This window comes from Bolinopsis microptera, chromosome 5 (genome assembly GCF_026151205.1).
Source record: "Bolinopsis microptera isolate Bmic1 chromosome 5, MBARI_Bmic_1.0, whole genome shotgun sequence".
Classification (NCBI taxonomy): Eukaryota; Metazoa; Ctenophora; class Tentaculata; order Lobata; family Bolinopsidae; genus Bolinopsis; species Bolinopsis microptera.
The window spans coordinates 3314720-3333227 of NC_087076.1; the positions used below are offsets into that span (position 1 = coordinate 3314720).

The 18508-nt window shown below is 40.0% G+C and overlaps 1 protein-coding gene across 1 annotated transcript; it reads left to right on the forward strand.

The window, feature by feature from the left end:
• Nucleotides 1–1659: 1659 nt before the first annotated feature.
• Nucleotides 1660–14801, forward strand: LOC134815996 (zinc finger RNA-binding protein-like). Its single transcript, XM_063824648.1, has 16 exons — nt 1660–1746; nt 1895–2043; nt 2162–2359; nt 2537–2722; nt 3688–3754; nt 4400–4443; nt 4818–4868; nt 5024–5147; nt 5385–5488; nt 5616–5793; nt 12159–12355; nt 12741–12882; nt 13090–13293; nt 13477–13782; nt 13866–14211; nt 14374–14801. The coding sequence occupies exons 1-16, from the start codon at nt 1668–1670 to the stop codon at nt 14507–14509; spliced, it is 2511 nt and encodes an 836-aa protein (XP_063680718.1). The 5' UTR covers nt 1660–1667; the 3' UTR covers nt 14510–14801.
• The last annotated feature ends 3707 nt before the right edge of the window (nt 14802–18508 follow it).

Consider the following 18508-nt stretch of genomic DNA (forward strand, 5'->3'; position numbering starts at 1 on the left):
AGAAGATTTTAAACCCTGTGCCATTTGTACACTGCTCGTCACACAACCTAAACCTGGTCCTTCAAGATTCTGTTGGGTCGATTATCAATGTGAAGGATTTGTTTGATTGCTCGGGACAGGTAAATTGGAATTGAATAGTTATATGTAATAGTCCAATGCCTATCATGGCCAGTTCATTCTTGAATTTATTTATCAGCAGTTTAATTCCCATCTCTGTAAGATACTAAACACGAATGACGAGAACAGGCTCACTTAAGTATACAGTACACATACATTATGTTTCAAATTTCAGCTGAAACATAATGCATCGAGTCCAGCTATTTGAGATGGCAGGAGCTAAAGATGAACAACTACGGGTTGGATCTGAAACGGCTCTGTCCAACTAGATGGAGCTAGGCTCCAGACACGAAAGTGTGAGAGCCATCAAATGCCAGTAGGAGGCAATTATCAGAGTATTGACTAAAGTCTTGCTCACTGGAGACAGAGCTTCCAGACAGAGCTTCCAGAGCAACTGGATTACTCCTGTGAGCAACTGGATTACTCCCAGAGCAACTGGATTACTCCTGTGAGCTTTGAGTTCACAATAACTCTGATATTGTGCGAGCAGATCCTGACAAAAGCGAACAGGGTGAGTTAATTTCATTACTTTATCAATGTATCATTCCATTATTTATGCTGAAGAGTCACGATACAGTTAAAAGTTTTCCAAATTCCAACTATTCGTTTTAACGAACTTATTAGAATAAATCAACCCTTCTTCCTCAGACATTGCATCCTTCAGGTCTGAAACCTTCTCCAGACTGTGGAAATCGACCTCACAGCCATGACAACGGCACTCTCAAGTCTTCACAGACATCTACAACTCCTAGAGAAGAACTGGGAAGGGGTATTACTATCTGCTAGTGTGCAGGCGAAACTCTGTGGTACAGAGGAGAGTTTCAAACTACAACTCAGCAGAAACCTGTATTGTTACAGCAGCAGAGTGAGAGGCCAAGCTTTGGACGAGATGTCCAAAGAGACTCTCTACAAGACAACCGTCTTTCTTCCGACTTCCCTCCATCCGAGCCTGCAAGAAGCAGGCTCTATTACGTTTTGCTGGCCACGTAATAGAGCCTGTTGGTAAAACTCCCGTCCAAGTCGAAGACCAGCTTTAATAAAGAATTTTTTTGTTTAACAGAGTTTTATTCTCCAGTACTATGGAAAAGTTGTTACACGATATTTTTCATAAATAAAGTGATTTTCATCCCTTTATATGTTATTAAAAAATGTGTAGACTATTCTTTGTACCTAATTAGGGATTGAAAGTTTGAGAAAGGACCATGGTCATTACCCATGCTACCCATTTCTGAGTTTCTGCAGATAGCCCGTTACAAATTGTGGAGACAATTTAAATCAAAAGTTACAATGTTTGTCCGTTTTTGTCCGCTTTTGTCCGTGCGGTACCCTATTTTCTGAAAACAGCCCACGGACAAAAAAGGCAAAAAAAACATGATCCCCACTCCTGTGCACTTTGAACAGTAGTTTTAAATTTTAAACTTACAAGTTATCACATAAAGTGGATTAAAGAACACTGAGTAATTCCCTTCCCTAAAACTGCATCGAGTGTATGTATAATGTATATGTTTAACATTAATTTACTCACAATATACCGATAGGTAGTTCAAATTATGGGTGACTACAGTAGTTACTTTGGTAACTCAACAACATATTCGTCTCCATATGCTAACACCTATTCTACTATCACCGGTAATTCTTTCCTTAAATTACTAAATTTAAACAGTAGTATCTCAATTATCACATGATCAAGTTAAATAATTTACTTTTGTCACTATACAGGACACATATTAGTACAAAAGTACCTGAATAGTCTGATATCCACTACTTTCATAATCAGGTGCAGAAACTACCTACAATACGTATCCTGCCCCGGGGGCAAGTGTATCAACCGCTTATGCAGCCACAACTCCTGGAACTACGTACACTTCCTATACTCTCAACCCAACCGCTACCACTCAGAGTACCGCCTCCACCACTTACAACTATGTAAATTGTTAATTAACAAATTATAAGATGATTTTGATAACATGCTTTGACATGATAAACATACCCAAAAATATATTTATTCTGATGGCTAACGTTAATGGAATAATACATTTCTCAGGTTGATTGGGCTTCTGCAGCAACAGCTGCAGCTATTTCATCTGCTGCAACTGCTAACCGTGGTTCTCACGAAGGCTCCAAAACAAAACTAACCAAACAAAACTGGTACAACCGGACTAAAGCAAATGCTGCTGCTGGAAAAGAACCTCCTCGAACATATTACTGTGAAATCTGCAAAGTTAGCTGTATGGGTGCTTTGGTAAGTTATATTTATGGACTGCTTGTTAATTACTTTAACTTTCTAATTTACTTCAGCTTTAGTTTGAATTTAAATTTATATTACTAGAACCAAATTTTCGTTCTTACTGAACCAGTTGTATCACCTAATCTTACAGACATGTCACACCCGCCTAACTTTTACTCTAACTTTGCTCAGACTTACAAAGAGCATTGTAATGGACAGAAGCACAAGAAGAAAGAGAAGGAGAAGGAAGGAGGTGATAACAAGCCAGCACGTGGTTACCATTCCTTCGGTAAACTTTACAGATGTGAACTGTGTGACATTAGCTGTACTGGCGAACAAGCGTTCTCTGCTCATATGACAGGCAGCAAGCATAACAAGGTAGTACACAGAGTATACTTTACACAGTACACTGAGTATACTTTACACAGTACACAGAGTATACTTTACACAGTACACAGAGTATACTTTACACAGTACACAGAGTATACTTTACACTTTACACTGACTATACTTTACACAGTACACAGAGTATACTTTACACAGTACACAGAGTATACTTTACACAGTACACAGAGTATACTTTACACAGTACACTGAGTATACTTTACACAGTACACTGAGTATACTTTACACAGTACACTGAGTATACTTTACACAGTACACTGAGTATACTTTACACAGTACACTGACTATACTTTACACAGTACACAGAGTATACTTTACACAGTACACTGAGTACATACTTTACACAGTACACAGAGTATACTTTACACAGTACACTGAGTATACTTTACACAGTACACTGACTATACTTTACACAGTACACAGAGTATACTTTACACAGTACACTGACTATACTTTACACAGTACACAGAGTATACTTTACACAGTACACAGTACACAGAGTATACTTTACACAGTACACAGAGTATACTTTACACTTTACACTGACTATACTTTACACAGTACAGAGAGTATACTTTACACAGTACACAGAGTATACTTTACACAGTACACAGAGTATACTTTACACAGTACACTGAGTATACTTTACACAGTACAACGGGTATATCGTGTCTGATCACTACTTTTTTATCTTCTCTTATGAGGTAGAGGTAGTCATAGTTTCAAACTTCGAGTTGAGAAACTACCGTAAGATTTAATTTTTTACCTCGTAAGGTTAGCTCCTAGTTATTTTTAAGAAATTTAGCAGGAAACGTACCCACCAACTATCAATACATTTCCTATTAGACTTTTCATAGTTTTGGTAATAAAAAGAATTTGAAGAAATGATAAATCATAGGCAATGTTTAGTAGGTAATAACAACTATCACATTTTTCAGACTGTTCTGCTGTTTAGGAAACTTGGGAAAGTTATTCCTAACCCAACTGTAACTAACAACAAAGGAGGTATAGCATATTCAATAAAGCTTTTTAGCTCCAAAATTTTTTCAAAATTACTTAAATTTTGCATTGCCGCATTGATTACATTCACTTACACCTATTGCGATGTGTACTTGGTATCACTATGAAATGTTTTGTTGAAATTTTAAAGATTCCATCTCTTTGATCGTGAATTTATGAATATCTTTAAAAGTCTGATTTATTTTGCCCCGTTAGCTTCACAACTTGAAACTAACAAAAGAGTAATATCTAAGAGCTCTTCTACTAAAGGAATGGCCAGTGTCTTCTTAAACCTTGAATTGTGTAAAAAAGAAGGGATCAGTCTGTTTAACCTTCAATACTGATAAATTTTATTAAAGTTTATGTGACCCCAATGATACCTCATATCAAGAGAAAATGAATTTATAAATCATATTAATTCGTTATATAATTTGGAAGCTATTTTTACCCAGTGCATGCCCATTTGATCCAGCCTGCGCAAAATGCTCTCACTCAGTCTTGCATCCTGTAGAGCTACTTACAGGAACCATGTAACCATGGTAACCATGCAACTCTGTTTCGGGTAAATTCTGTACAGACTCGGACATTTGGGTTCATGTACTGAAGATAAGAGATAATTGTAACCAATGCGAAGACCTGGTTATTCTTCAGAAAAAGAAGAAGTTGATCTTGAGAAGGTCAAAGAGGAACTTGCGGTAAATAATATTTGTTTACACATACTGTTACAGTGTGACAGACGCGCATCGTTTTTAAGAAGTGTTCCATTTTGCTGATTTCATGTAGCTACATTCAATGGGGCACTTCTTATTCCAGTATGTTTTATCTTTTTTCTTGCGAATGTTAAACATATAGAATATGTTCCTATCAAGATTAACTTTTCTATCCTGAAAATAAAGGTAGTTTAACGGTAATTACCATGTCCTCAATTTTCGCCAAAATCTGAAAGATTGATGCCTTGATAATGACTAATTATGTTTTCCTCCTTCATTGATAGCAAATTTCAAAGAATTTTACGTATTGAATAATATCTAATTTTAGTTGCGGTTTAATATAACTATCATCCATTTAGAAAAAAGCCGAACGCATCGCCAAAGAGGAAGCTGACAGAACTGAGAAAAGGGTAAGAATTTGATAAATTACTTCAAGAAATTGAGTGGATCCATAGTTTTCAGCACTTTTCAATGAAATATTAAGTACCTCAGTTGTAGAATATAGATTTCACTGAAATAACTTTGAGGTTGATAACAGAATTGTGATAATGACAATAATTTTCAGAACAAGCGTAATCAACAAGCAGAAGAGCGAGCTAAGAAGCGTCTGGAGGAGATTGAGGCACGGAGGAAGATGATGGACGAAAGACGTAGCAAGTGGGAGGAAGAGAGATGGAAGCGAGAAGAGGGTGAGAAAAGGAACTTAATCTAGTTTTAAGAAATGTCTGACCTATTGTATTTTTGAGCTATTTTTAATTTATTATTACGAGAAAGTAATCGTGTAGGCGGTGAAAAAACACCGATTTATTTTCAGAGCTTACAATATCATGCGTGATGTGAATATAAGTTTCCGCGATTTTAATCGGATTGTAATTAGATTTTAATTGCATTTTAATTGGATATTAATTGACTGATTGTGTCGACAGAGTGGAGAAACATGCAAGAGCAGAGAGAAGAGGAGTGGAAGCAGTGGCAGGAGACAGAGCAGAGTGAAATAACACCCGGTCAAGTTCAACAATCAGCTGGCTTCGTGAGTAGTCATTCAGCCAATTATCTACTTGTACTCTTATTTTATTTTATTTTAACACCAGCTGACATATATACCATGTATGATTTTAAATATTTGAATTACAATTTGCTCGACACAATTACCACAGGCGTCTCGCGAGGGAGATAACAACGACAACAAGTTGATAATGAAGCTGCATGATGAGATATACCCCGACCCTACTGAGCTGACTAACATTAAAAACCTGGTGAAAGTGACGGAGGATAATCTGAAAACCATCTCCGATACAATGAGAGACGAAACTGAAGCTGAACTCAAGGACAAAGGTTATTATTTCAGTCACTGTGCTGTATATTTTGATAAGTTCTAATACGAAGATCAATAGATGTGGATACTGGCGGGGAGGTGATAATTGTTTGTTTACATTAATAGTGAGCACATGTTAAGCAGGCTGAGGAGGTGATAATTGTTTGTTTACATTTTAGGTCGAGCACATGTTAAGCAGGCTGATGAGGTGATACATATTTTGTATTATAGAAGGCTTGTAACACTTGTAACGCCTTCTTGTTACCCCCCTTTGAGGGCCCCGAATTATTTTCTGAACGAAAGCTCAAAAATAACCGAGAAATCGACCTTCTTACTAACTCATTTTGATGACCGTTTCTAACCTAAAATTGCAGGACAAATCGATTTAGCTAGGTTTCAGAACCTATAAACACTTCCTTATCCCTCAAAATCGATCTTTTATAGTTTAGAATGCGAGCAACAAGCAACATATATTTTGATCCTTCGCTTCTACTGCAGCTCTTGACCTAGGGCTGAAACCGAAAGATCGAGGCAATCCTCACCTTAACTGATCGAACTTGAGCGAAGAGCAGAGTACGACAAAACACAGCAGGTAAGCAACTCATTTTGGTGACTGTTCCTCACTTGTACAACGTTGCACGAGAAATCGATTTAAGTTGGTTTTACAGCCCAATAACGCTTCCCTATTCCTTAATTTTTTTTTGTTACTCAAACAAAGAACATGATGATTCTGCAACGAAAGAACAAGGAGATCATCTCGTTAACAACTCGAACAGGTTCTATCACAATTTTCAGAGCAGAGCACGATAGCAAAGTCAAAAGAAACAAAATAAAGGTAGGTAACCAACACCATGATATAACAATCATAATAACAACTGAATTAAATTTATTCGGACGACGGGCAGCCCTGATGTGCTCCGTGATCCCGACCAATTGTAATAGAGGTGTTCTGTCACGTGACGCTGATCCGTCCAATCACAAACAGGAAGAGTGAGCAGAGGGACATTATATCGTATGTTTACCTTTCTTATCTGTATTTGACCCTTTGTTCACATTGTTATCTCCGCCACAGCTTGGCAATTTCAAGGTGCTCCTATATTCTGCACCTCGGTACACACGCCATGATTACGTCATGCAGAACTAGAAATTGTGTGATCCGTGATCGTTATAATGTAACCGTGCCCACTGCCCATGTACAAACTACAATGCAAACTGTTGGGGGGGGGGGGGGGGGGCGGGGGTTGTTTACGATAGTCAAACAATCTTGATAGTGTGTTGGTCTCTCCCCCAACTGACTGTGGTGCTTATCGTCCAGTCAGGAACAGAACATTAACATAATTTTTAGTTATTTAAGTAGACCTGGTCATTTTTAAAAAATCACTGTCCACCTCCCTTAAAAAAACAGGGTTCAAATTGACAAGTTGGGCACACACGAATGCGATGTCGCTCAGATAAGGCAACATCTTCGCCACAACTTTGTTTCCCAAAATCTTGTACCGCTTCAGATAGCAAATGGAGCGTTCCACTGAGGAGGACTGAGGAGGAGGAGGAGGAGGAGGATGACTGGGGAGGAGGATGACTGAAGATACGAACAGACAAACAGAGGAGGAGGAGGAGGAGGAGGAGGAGGAGGAGGAGGAGGAGGAGGAGGAGGAGGAGGAGGAGGAGGAGGAGGAGGAGGAGGAGGAGGAGGAGGAGGAGGAGGAGGAGGAGGAGGAGGAGGAGGAGGAGGAGGAGGAGGAGGAGGAGGAGGAGGAGGAGGAGGAGGAGGAGGAGGGGAGGAGGGGAGGAGGGGGAGGAGGGGGAGGAGGAGGAGGAAGAGGAGGAGGAGGAGGAAGAGGAGGAGGATGAGGAGGATGAAGAAGGGGGAGGAGGAGGAGGAGAAGGAGGAGGAGGAGGAAGAGTAGGAGGATGAGGAGGGTGAGGAGGATGAGGAGGATGAGGAGGATGAGGAGGATGAGGAGGACTGAGGAAGAGGGGAAGGAGGAGGGGGAGGAGGACTGAGGAGGAGGGGAAGGAGGAGGAAGAGGAGGAGGATGAGGAGGACTGAGGAAGAGGGGAAGGAGGAGAGGAGGAGGGGGAGGAGGAGGATGAGGAGGACTGAGGAGGAAAAAACGACACGAATGTGTACGGTACTAGCTAAAATATTTGCCAGTTTCATTCAATACAAGTAGATTTTAAATAGAAATTTTAATAGCGTACAGCAAAGCTCTAACCCATGAACCGAAATAAAATGTAGCTGGTTAACGAACTAAAGAGAGGTCCATTGAACTCGAACCATAGCAACAGCGCACCCATTACCCGTTATCAATTTTACCAATACTTCCGTGTTATCTCATCTAAAATAAACACCCCACACACACAAAATAAACGCAATTGCATTTGAGGGCAAGTGCAACATTTAAAGTTACACAAACTCTTATTACAATTCTAAGACTGATTCCAAGTTTACATTTAAAACGTCAATAACTAATTACACCACACAAATTGATATTTTGAGTTATTTGTCTAACCTGTTGAAAATGAACTGCACCATGTTGAACTGGTACTTCAATTATGGGTACAACCATGCTCGTCCTTGTGTACACCGCAAGTGCCTGCTCCTGTAACATACATTTCTTGTCAGAGAATTCGTGTCCTAGTTTTTTTTGTCAAACACTTACCGTCCAAGTTAAGCTAGGGAGCACTCACGGGTATATTCCTTTGGTTCCAGTTGGTGTAAACTTAAAGCACAGTTCATCATCCAGCTGTCTGGATGATCAATGGCCGACAGGAGTCTGGCTTACCTGGATCCACTTTACCTGCACGATGGCAACTGATAAAGTCACTTTTTTCAATCTTTAGTGTCTCCTTGCAGAACTTCGAGTCCTCTTCCTGGCGTAACTTGGAGTTAGCTTTCTTGCTCTCTGGTACATTCAAAACACACAGATTGAGCTTCCTTAAATTTCGCTCATATGCATCAGTGTGCATCTTTGTCTGAACTTTACTGACAACACTTTGTGAAGCTTGCTGTAGGCTCATTTCTTCCATAACTTTCTTCTGACTATTTGCAGTAACATCAGCGAAGGACTGGAAAGCCTGGTTCACTATCTTTGATATTTCTTTAGGTTTTTCAGACTCAAAGTTAGTTGGAATGTTCTCGTTCACTGCGTTTTCAACAACCCCTCTGATACAAGGTGTAAGAGCCTCAAGTTCCTGCCTAATAACATTCCGTAGTATTTTTGTTTCTTCATTATCAGGGTTCGAGGTCTGAGTCCTTCTGCTTTTTATGTAAGGTGATATAAAACAATTCTGACAACGCCAGTTAGACAGATGGTCGCCTTCTTCTTGTGTCAGACCTGTCAGTCCAACACAGCAATAATGCCAGTACATATCACAGGTTGCACAAGCTAATGAAAACTCCTCTGCGATATACCTTCTGCATTCACAACTACGGTCTCCTTCATCTTCAGTTACATCCGTTTCTGCTGTAGCACCAGTTTTCTCTGGACTTTTCTTGACATTTCGTTTTCGTGCCGTTTCTCCTCGTGTCATACCTCAAATTATTTGTTATATAGTAGTGTTGAAAGTATTAAAACTTCTTTGTTTGAGTAACAAAAAAAATTTTAGGAATAGGGAAGCGTTATTGGGCTGTAAAACCAACTTAAAGGACCAGTTAACTGAAAAAAAAGTTATCCTCATATTTTGACAGATTGTGACAAATAGCAAACTAAGCAACGAGTCGAAATTCCTAAATCTCTAACTGCTCTCTAACGCGTGTAAATAGCGTTTGTATTATTTTGGCGATGACGTCATAAAGTCCCTCCCGCGCGCAGAAGAGCTCGTGAGACTGTATTTTACAGGTAGAAAATGGACATAATACAATCTTTTCCCCCAAATAACTCGAAAAGTAAGTAATTTAGGGTACATGTTGCTTCATAAGTTGTATATAAACATGGCCATTCTGCACAATTTGCACACATTCAAAAACCTTTAGGGCCTTCATAGCCCAAGTTACCAGATACCCATAGTTTTGTATGATTTCTGGAACCGAAAATCAGTTTTTCGCCAATAACTGAAAAAGTAAGCACTTTAAGGCATATGTTTGTTCGTAAGTCATATATTAATATGCTAATTGCGGTTCTTTTGCACCCTGTCCAAAGACTCTATCACGATCCTATCGAAAATGGGCTCAGCACCAGTACCACGCCCAAAATGGTTTTTGGCGAATTTCTCGAAAAGTAAGGATTTTAGGCCATGTGTTGCTCAATAAATCCTATATAAACATGCATATGCGGCTTCGTTTAAGCCTATTTTGAAGCCTCTACGACCTTCAGAAGCAAGGGGTCGGTTACGTTATTGGGTCAATATGGGCGTGGCCCTCCTGGGTTTTCTCCACGGTCAAAAAAATGTCTCCAAACGAAAATCGTTTATTCATACCTTCAGGAAGGTCTGTGCAAAGTTTCGAGAGTATTTGAACATTTGCAGGTTCATTTCCATAAATGTCCATAAATGAGTACACAACTTAAGAGTTAACTTTAGAGAAACTCATAAGTCATTTATCTCAAATTAAGCTGTTAGTGTCCATGATCAACCTGTGGCGACAATGTTTTACGTGAAATGTAAAAATCAGGAGTAATATAAAAAGTGTATTTTTAGATTAAAGTGCTAGCTCATAGTTTTAGAATTGTATAGATTATAACGTTGGTCGTTTAGCCATCTAACAATCGATCGTGCCGTAATATATGGCCAGAGAATAATAGGGTCTTGGAAATTCTATAATTGTTCAGTGGGTCGATTGACTGAACACGTTTGCACTTGGTATTTAAACTTACCAGTAGTTTATTTATGTTATGTACCGATGATAATGCAATTAGGATAACAACTAGGTAAGCCGTAAGTCTAATTCAAAACACACTGCACACCGTACACTCCGAACAGTATTACTGTTTGGTAGACCCGAGACCGGGTATTTTGGCGGGAATTATGTTCCCACGGCACTGTTCTGATAGAAGCTACTTCTACTAATGGTCCCAGAGGAACGGCCGTAAAGTAGCCAGACTTCTTGTCTCCTGTACTGGCTGACACATGCGGATTAAAGTTATAAATTTCGCTATATGCTATAAATATAATTGCTCTAGGAATTGAACAAACTCCTACTTATCTAGATCCTTTCTAAATTCGTTAGAGTTTCATGGACAAAAATAATCGGTACAGTCTCCCTAGCTGCTTGTGTAATTAAGCAATGAAAGCAATCCAAAATTATCACATATGTGATATGACATAAGTTGTAATAGCAGAAACTTTCTAACCGTACATTCACCCGCCACTGTTCAAGAACCTATATCACTGTTTAAAATCATGACGTGAGCACTGTACATCCAATCAGCCATTCCTTTACTTAGAATGATAGCCAAAACTATAAGGATTTTGGAGAACTAGGGTAAAAGTCATAATTCTAAAATTTGAGTGAGTTACATGTGTTTTATTGACGATGATAAACATTTGTAATGTAAATTACGCTATGCAAGCGCGCACTGAGGGACTTTATGACGTCACGAGGCCACAGCTTATTATTGCAATAACACGCGTTACACGTACGATAGAGAGTTGGTTCTTTCGGCGATACGATTCTTTACCAGTTTGTCACAGCTGATTTAAATCTTAGCCAAATTGGAGACTACAAATTTTTCAGTTAACTGGTCCTTTAAATCGATTTCTCGTGCAACTTTGTACAGGTGAAGAACAGTCACCAAAATGAGTTGCTTACCTGCTGTGTTTTTTCGTACTCTGCTCTTCGCTCAAGTTCGATCAGTTAAAGTGAGGATTGCCTCGATCTTTCGGTTTCAGCCCTAGGTCAAAGCTGTAGAACCGAAGGATCAAAATATATATTGCTTGTTGCTCGCATTCTAAACTATAAAAAATCGATTTTGAGGGATAAGGAAGTGTTTATAGGTTCTGAAACCTAGCTAAATCGATTTTTCGTGCAATTTTAGGTTAGAAACGGTCATCAAAATGAGTTAATAAGAAGGTCGATTTCTCGGTTATTTTTGAGCTTTCGTTCAGAAAATAATTCGGGGCCCTCAAAGGGGGGTAACAAGAAGGCGTTACAAGTGTTACAAGCCTTCTATAATACAAAATATGTATCACCTCATCAGCCTGCTTAACATGTGCTCGACCTAAAATGTAAACAAACAATTATCACCTCCTCAGCCTGCTTAACATGTGCTCACTATTAATGTAAACAAACAATTATCACCTCCCCGCCAGTATCCACATCTATAGATCTACTGTTTCTGTATAACATTTCTAGCGAACTACACGTAGCTTGACGATGTCCCTACAACTAATACAATGTCCCTAAAATTACGTTTTCGGTTGAAGTTGAATTCTTGATATCCTGCAGGACTGTTGAAAGAGCCAGTCGAGGGAGAGGAGGTAGTAGAGACTAGGGTGTTAAAAGGTTGTGTCAGAGTTGGAGACTTGGCTAACGGTCTCCTCCTAAAGGGAGACAAGACTCTCGAGATGCTTGTCTTCTGTACTGACAAACCAACTGTTTACCTCCTTCAAAACGTCAAGGAGAAGTTCGAAGAATTGTTGACGGTTAGTGTTTTAATTTACATCTGAAAACGGAGATTTAACGGAGTATTGACCAAATACAAAAATATCCAATAAAACTTGGTTATGATCAGCTCCACGAATGTTAAAAACCAGCGTATCACAGCACCACTGGCAGTCAATTAAGTGGGACCAGATGTTGTGGTCGCATTTAAAAACATACGTAGTTGTCACGCGCCTCGATAAACAGATATACAAAGTTGACTAGATTTCGCGCTTAAAAGCCGCGCATTTCGATCGATCGATCGAAATGTGATCGGCCGGCCTAATATAGGCGCCTATCTGTTTTTAGCTGTAAATTAGCTGCAAATTGGAAGGAGAAAAAAGAAATGAAGAAGATATTATCTTCATAACACATGAAATCCTCCAGGAAGCCCAAAAGAAAGCTCTGAAAGTAACTGTCGAACCAAGCAAAGGCGCATTCATAGTGACGGACCCCAAAGATTTCAGCGTCAAAATTACCATGACCTCTAAAGCTATGGAGGCTGACGCAACCGCCGCCAGTATTACAGGTATTCTCGACATTTTATTCATTTTCAGGGCTGTAATATTGTTGTTAACTCGTTCTCATCACGGCCCAAATTTTATTATTCGACAAAATAATAATTTAAAAGAATTGACTTCTCCGCCTTTAGAGTCATCTGAAAGCAATGTAAGTTTAAGCGTACATAAAACAAATTATCGAGCTGTCGAGAAATATTGATCACCAATCCACCCAGCCGATGTAGCAGCAAAAGTTCTAGACAGGAAAAATTGTCTGCGAGTTTTGGAGGAGTTGAAGCACGCCAACTGGTTCCAGGCTAACGTTAGCCCTGTACCCTCTTCTGTTATCGCTCTGAGGGTTTTGCATCACATCATGAGACAAGAAGATAAGCAACATTGGAGGGATGCAGCAAAACCTTGGATTTTAGACGTCTTAGTTGGTTTGTGAATTTGATTTTTTTAATTATTGTGAATCATCGCCCTTCCCAATTTAGACTCCACCACTTTTATTTTAAATATAATTAAGTCTACCAGTATTGAACCAGTCACAGTACAGGGTTTCCTTTTTGTTTATTTTGATCTTTTTATCTCACAGTAGAACCTTAATTGAATATAAACTGCAGGTCAACTGTTGCAAGCAAATCAAGGCCGAAGATTCTCACCGGGAGACATCATACGACGAATACTTGAGGCTATCTCCGCTGGAGTTCTGTTTTGCAGCAACAGCTCTATCCCAGATCCCTGCACGGAGCCATCTGTCGACCTGACACAGTCTCTAGACAGGGAGGCAGTAGAGAAAGTAACAATGGATGCGCAAGCAGGACTGCGCGCACTTGCTTTCAACAAGATTCACGAGTTTCTGGGAGTTGCAGTACTGTCAGAAAAAGAAGCTGCTGCTGAGGAGGATGTGGAGCAAGAGCCTGGTTCAGGTTAGTTTCCACTCTTTCAAAACAGGCGTGCTCATTTCTTCATTTAATTTGGTGCAACTGAAATTCGATGTTAAATCCTTCAGGCATGGACTCTCAAGACTTTGAGGGATACGACGGAGCAGCAGGTCACAACTACCCCAGTTCCTCTCACCCTGTAAGAATGCGAGGAATGAGAATGAGAAGACCCCCTCATCCCGGAGCCAGACCCTACGGACCCCCAGGGTATGGAGGTGGACATCATCACAGACAACCCCCTTACGGACCTGGACCATATGGTCACGGCCCCCCGCCATTCCCAACCCATCTTGGACCGCGTGGGCCTTGGAGAGGCCCCCCTCCACACATGCGACGTGGAGGACCGCCACCTTTTGGACCCAGGGGTCGAGGTGGTTACCGAATGAGAGGACCTAGGCCAAACAACAAAAATAGGTTAGATCTAAATTTAAACTTGTCCTCTTTAGACTTGAATTCTAATTCAAAGACAACTAGCCGCCGATTTTGTAAAAAAGCACTATTGTCTTAAAGATAAAGTGCACTTTAGATGTGAATTATCGAACAAAAATATGTCTAACCTCATTTCACTCCAACCAGAAAACGAAAACCAGAAGAGGAAGACACGAAAGAGGATGTTAAAAAGGAATGTGTAGAAAAGACAGAAGGTGAAGAAGGCACTGAAGGGGATGTGAAAGTTGAAACGCCTGACACCATGGACACAGAGGCAGCTTAAAACATCTATCAATATTTCGAACTTTTGATAGTCTTACTTATAAATACCAGCTCTTACTTAATCCTTTGAATAATCTCATTTTTGCCAGTATTCAGAACTTAATTGGTGTCGAACTGTTCGAGTTCTTGGTCATTGTAATCGCTTTAAACTTGAAAATGTTTTACAGTATAATTGTTTCGCGTGTTCGTTTAATTTTTATTTAAACTATGAAAATTACGGTTCTATGTGAACGGTTAAAATATCAACGATTTAATCTATGTACTCTATTCACTATTGCATCAATTTTTCGAAACCTATTTTTCATTTTGCAATAACTCGATCAAATAGGGATGATGATAAATCACTCTACAGTGGACTATCAAGTGACCAACACGTTCTTTAGATGGTTTGGACAAACAATTCAAACCCCTAACCCCCTAATCCTATGGCCCTATATACTACTGTGACCTTAAGGCTAACCCTAACCCAATCCCTAACTCAAGCATCTGCTTAATACCGTAACCGGAACCCTAGTTACGAGAAATTTGACTAACTTCCCTGTAACGACCATGTCACGTGATAAAAACAATTTTTCGCCGACAACTGGTGATCTGGGAGGAAATTTAAGTTTAACCCTATGTCATGCTTGTCTGGGTGGGCGACAATCAACCCGTTCTCTAGCGCCTGGCCCTGAACGACTATTCAAAACCCTCTAATCTGATCCTAACCCTAGCCCAATCTTTAACAAAAGCATATGCTCTAACCCTAACTAAACGAAAAATTAGACTAACTTCCTTATACGGTCATATCACGTGATTGGTGATCGAGACAGTTTTTCGCCAGGGGAGCATTTTAACCCTATGTCATGGTATGGGGGTGATTCGGAATCAGCGTCCGAAAATATCTCGATTCTGCAAGTTGGTTTCGACTGTCAGGGGCCCTTTTAGAACAATCTCGAAGATCGACTGTAGGGTGATTCGGTTGTCCGGTAGCTCGTGCTAAATCACTTAATGCTCGTGCTCTACACTCGATCTTTTAAATTTTTCTAAAAGGGCCCCCAGCAGTTTAAACTAACCAAGATTGAGTATTGAGGATCGATGTATTTTCAGACCTAGACGCTGATTCCGAACCACCCCCGGCCCCAGTTATGACATAGGGTAAAAATGCTCCGGGCTCCTTAGCCAAAAATTTCTCGAATTAAGATTCGGCGGAATGACAGGCTGAGCACCGCCCAGTAAGAATATTTTTGACATACGTTGCATGGATACGAAACATGTATCAAGAATATTTCGTATACGGTTCGATCATTAAGTGATCCGGTGAGCCCGGCCCCACTTCTTGTCAAATTATTTTTTGAATTACGATCCAATCATGATGAGTTACTGGGACGCGCTCAGCCTGTCATTCCGCCTAATCTCTATTTATGAACTTGTAGCGCGATGCACTACTCATGGGTCGCGCCGCGCATCAAATAATTCTTCTCGCAATCTTTGGTAGATCGGCGAGATGCACCACTGTGCCTCACCGAGCTTCGAAGGATTGACATCGTGAATCAAGTTTGAACCAAAATACCTTTATACTCCGCGTTAGCTACATGGTCGCTACGATACTGTACCAGATACAGCCTAGTTGCGCACTCGTGCGCGGCATGGGTTTACAACGTACAAGTAAAATTTTATTTATTAAGCGGGAAAAAACTTCGCTCCGGCTAAATCGCTCGCCCAAATTTAAGAAAATTCTTGTGAAAAGGCCCTTTAGGCATGAAAGTGATCTAGATCGGTGTATTTTTGGACGCTGATTCCGAATCACCCCCCATGACTTAGGGTTAAAATGTTTCCCTGGAGAGTTATGGGCAAAAAACCGTTTTGGTCACGTGACAGGCTAATAAAACGTGAATTCGATTATTTATGGCTCGGGTTAGGGTTAGGGTTGTGGTTAAGATTATGGATAGCTTCGGGGTTATAATTAGGGTTAGGGTTGGGATTAGGGTTTATGTAAAACCGTTTTGTACGGCTGCAAAACCAAAAAAACCAAAGTCACGTGAAATTTTTGGGCGAGCGATTTAGTAAGAGCCAAAAAACTTACCTAGGGACCCCAGGCTATTATGTTCATAAACATAAAAATTCGGCGGAATGTCAGGCTGAGCGCCGCCCAGTAAGAAAAAACTAACACTAACAGCGGGAGCCGGGATTATCAAAATTGATGTCTAGCCATTCGTCTAGCTAGACGATTGGCTAAACATCTACAGGGCCTGATTCCGGTAGACCGGTTACGACACGAGGGTTCACGGGGCCTTGTGGCTGTGCTCTGGGCCAATGGCCTGACGACAGACCGATGGGTTTTAGGACGAGGCAGTCGATATAATATGAGGGCTTGGGTTAATGACCTTTAATTTCAATGATAGTTTAATTCACAATTTCATTCATAATTTCATTCATAATTTCATTCATAATTTCATTCATAATTTCATTCATAATTTCATTCATAATTTCATTCATAATCAATAATTTCATTCATAATTTCATTCATAATTTCGTTCATAATTTCATTCATAATTTCATTCATAATTTCATTCATAATTTCATTCATAATCAATAATTTCATTCATAATTTCATTCATAATTTCGTTCATAATTTCATTCATAATTTCATTCATAATTTAATTCATAATTTCATTCATAATTTCATTCATAATTTCATTCATAATTTCATTCATAATTTCATTCATAATCAAAAATTTCATCCATAATTTAGTTCATAGTTTCATTCATAATTTCATTCATAATTTAGTTCATAGTTTAGTTGTAATGACCGGATTCGGTCTTATTTAGAATACTTTGTACTTTGGAGTCATCGTGCATCAAACACGGATTTACTTGAGTTGATTTAGATCGCAAGCTGGATTGATAGTTATCATTCCAGCTAATGTAATAGGACGATTGAGAGACGGTAATCTAGGGGATGTTGGGGTAAAACTACCAACATAAATGGTAAATATATCAGGAAATGGTTACTACAAAACAAAATGTAACAGTATCAATATTAGGCATTTTAACTGTGAGAGGTAACATTGATGACTGTTATCTTGTCCATGAGGTCGAAAAGCGATGCTAGAGAGTATACTGCATTGCCTTGCCTGAAGTGACAGTCTACATAGAAGGCCCTTACCCTGTAGGTGAAAGCTTTTTCCCACTTTTGGGCCTCGATGTTGCCTGGATTGACACGGTTGAACAATTCTGTTTTCAAGTGTCCCATTCACCATTGCCACCTTGGCTTGGTTGCCCACTGATCCCATATTGTGTCCAATGGTCAATCGCAGGGCTTCGCCGAGGGGGCCGAAGAGTAACCATGACGTTTGCTTTAGTTGGATTGTTTCCTGGAGGGTGAGCATGTCTGTGGAGGGGACGAGCGTGACATCGGATAATGGTTCTGCGTAGGTTAGTTGGTTGGGAGCAAGGTTGGTTTGGAGTGCTAATGGTTGGAAAGTCATGTTTCTAGGGAATTTTGTGGTTATGGTTTACAACCATTAAGGCACAAGCAGGATCATGTGGTTTTGCTATGATCATATATATTTATTACCGAATAAGTCAGTTGTCTTATCTGCTTTAAAATCCTGACTTCAAATTCTGGTAGGACGTCGCAGGAAGTCACTTCACCCGCCATAACTGGCAGCCACAGTAGGCTACTCGCTCACCAGCCAACGCACCTCCTCCAGAGTTAAGTCCCTTCGGTGGTGATTCACCACCCCAACGTATGTCCCCAATTCGGTACTATCAAGTCGTGGTCGTCACACCGAAATGATCCGGACCCTGTAGGTGAAAGCTTTTTCCCACTTTTGGGCCTCGATGTTGCCTGGATTGACACGGTTGAACAATTCTGTTTTCAAGTGTCCCATTCACCATTGCCACCTTGGCTTGGTTGCCCACTGGTCCCATATTGTGTCCAATGGTCAATCGCAGGGCTTCGCCGAGGGGGCCGAAGAGTAACCATGACGTTTGCTTTAGTTGGATTGTTTCCTGG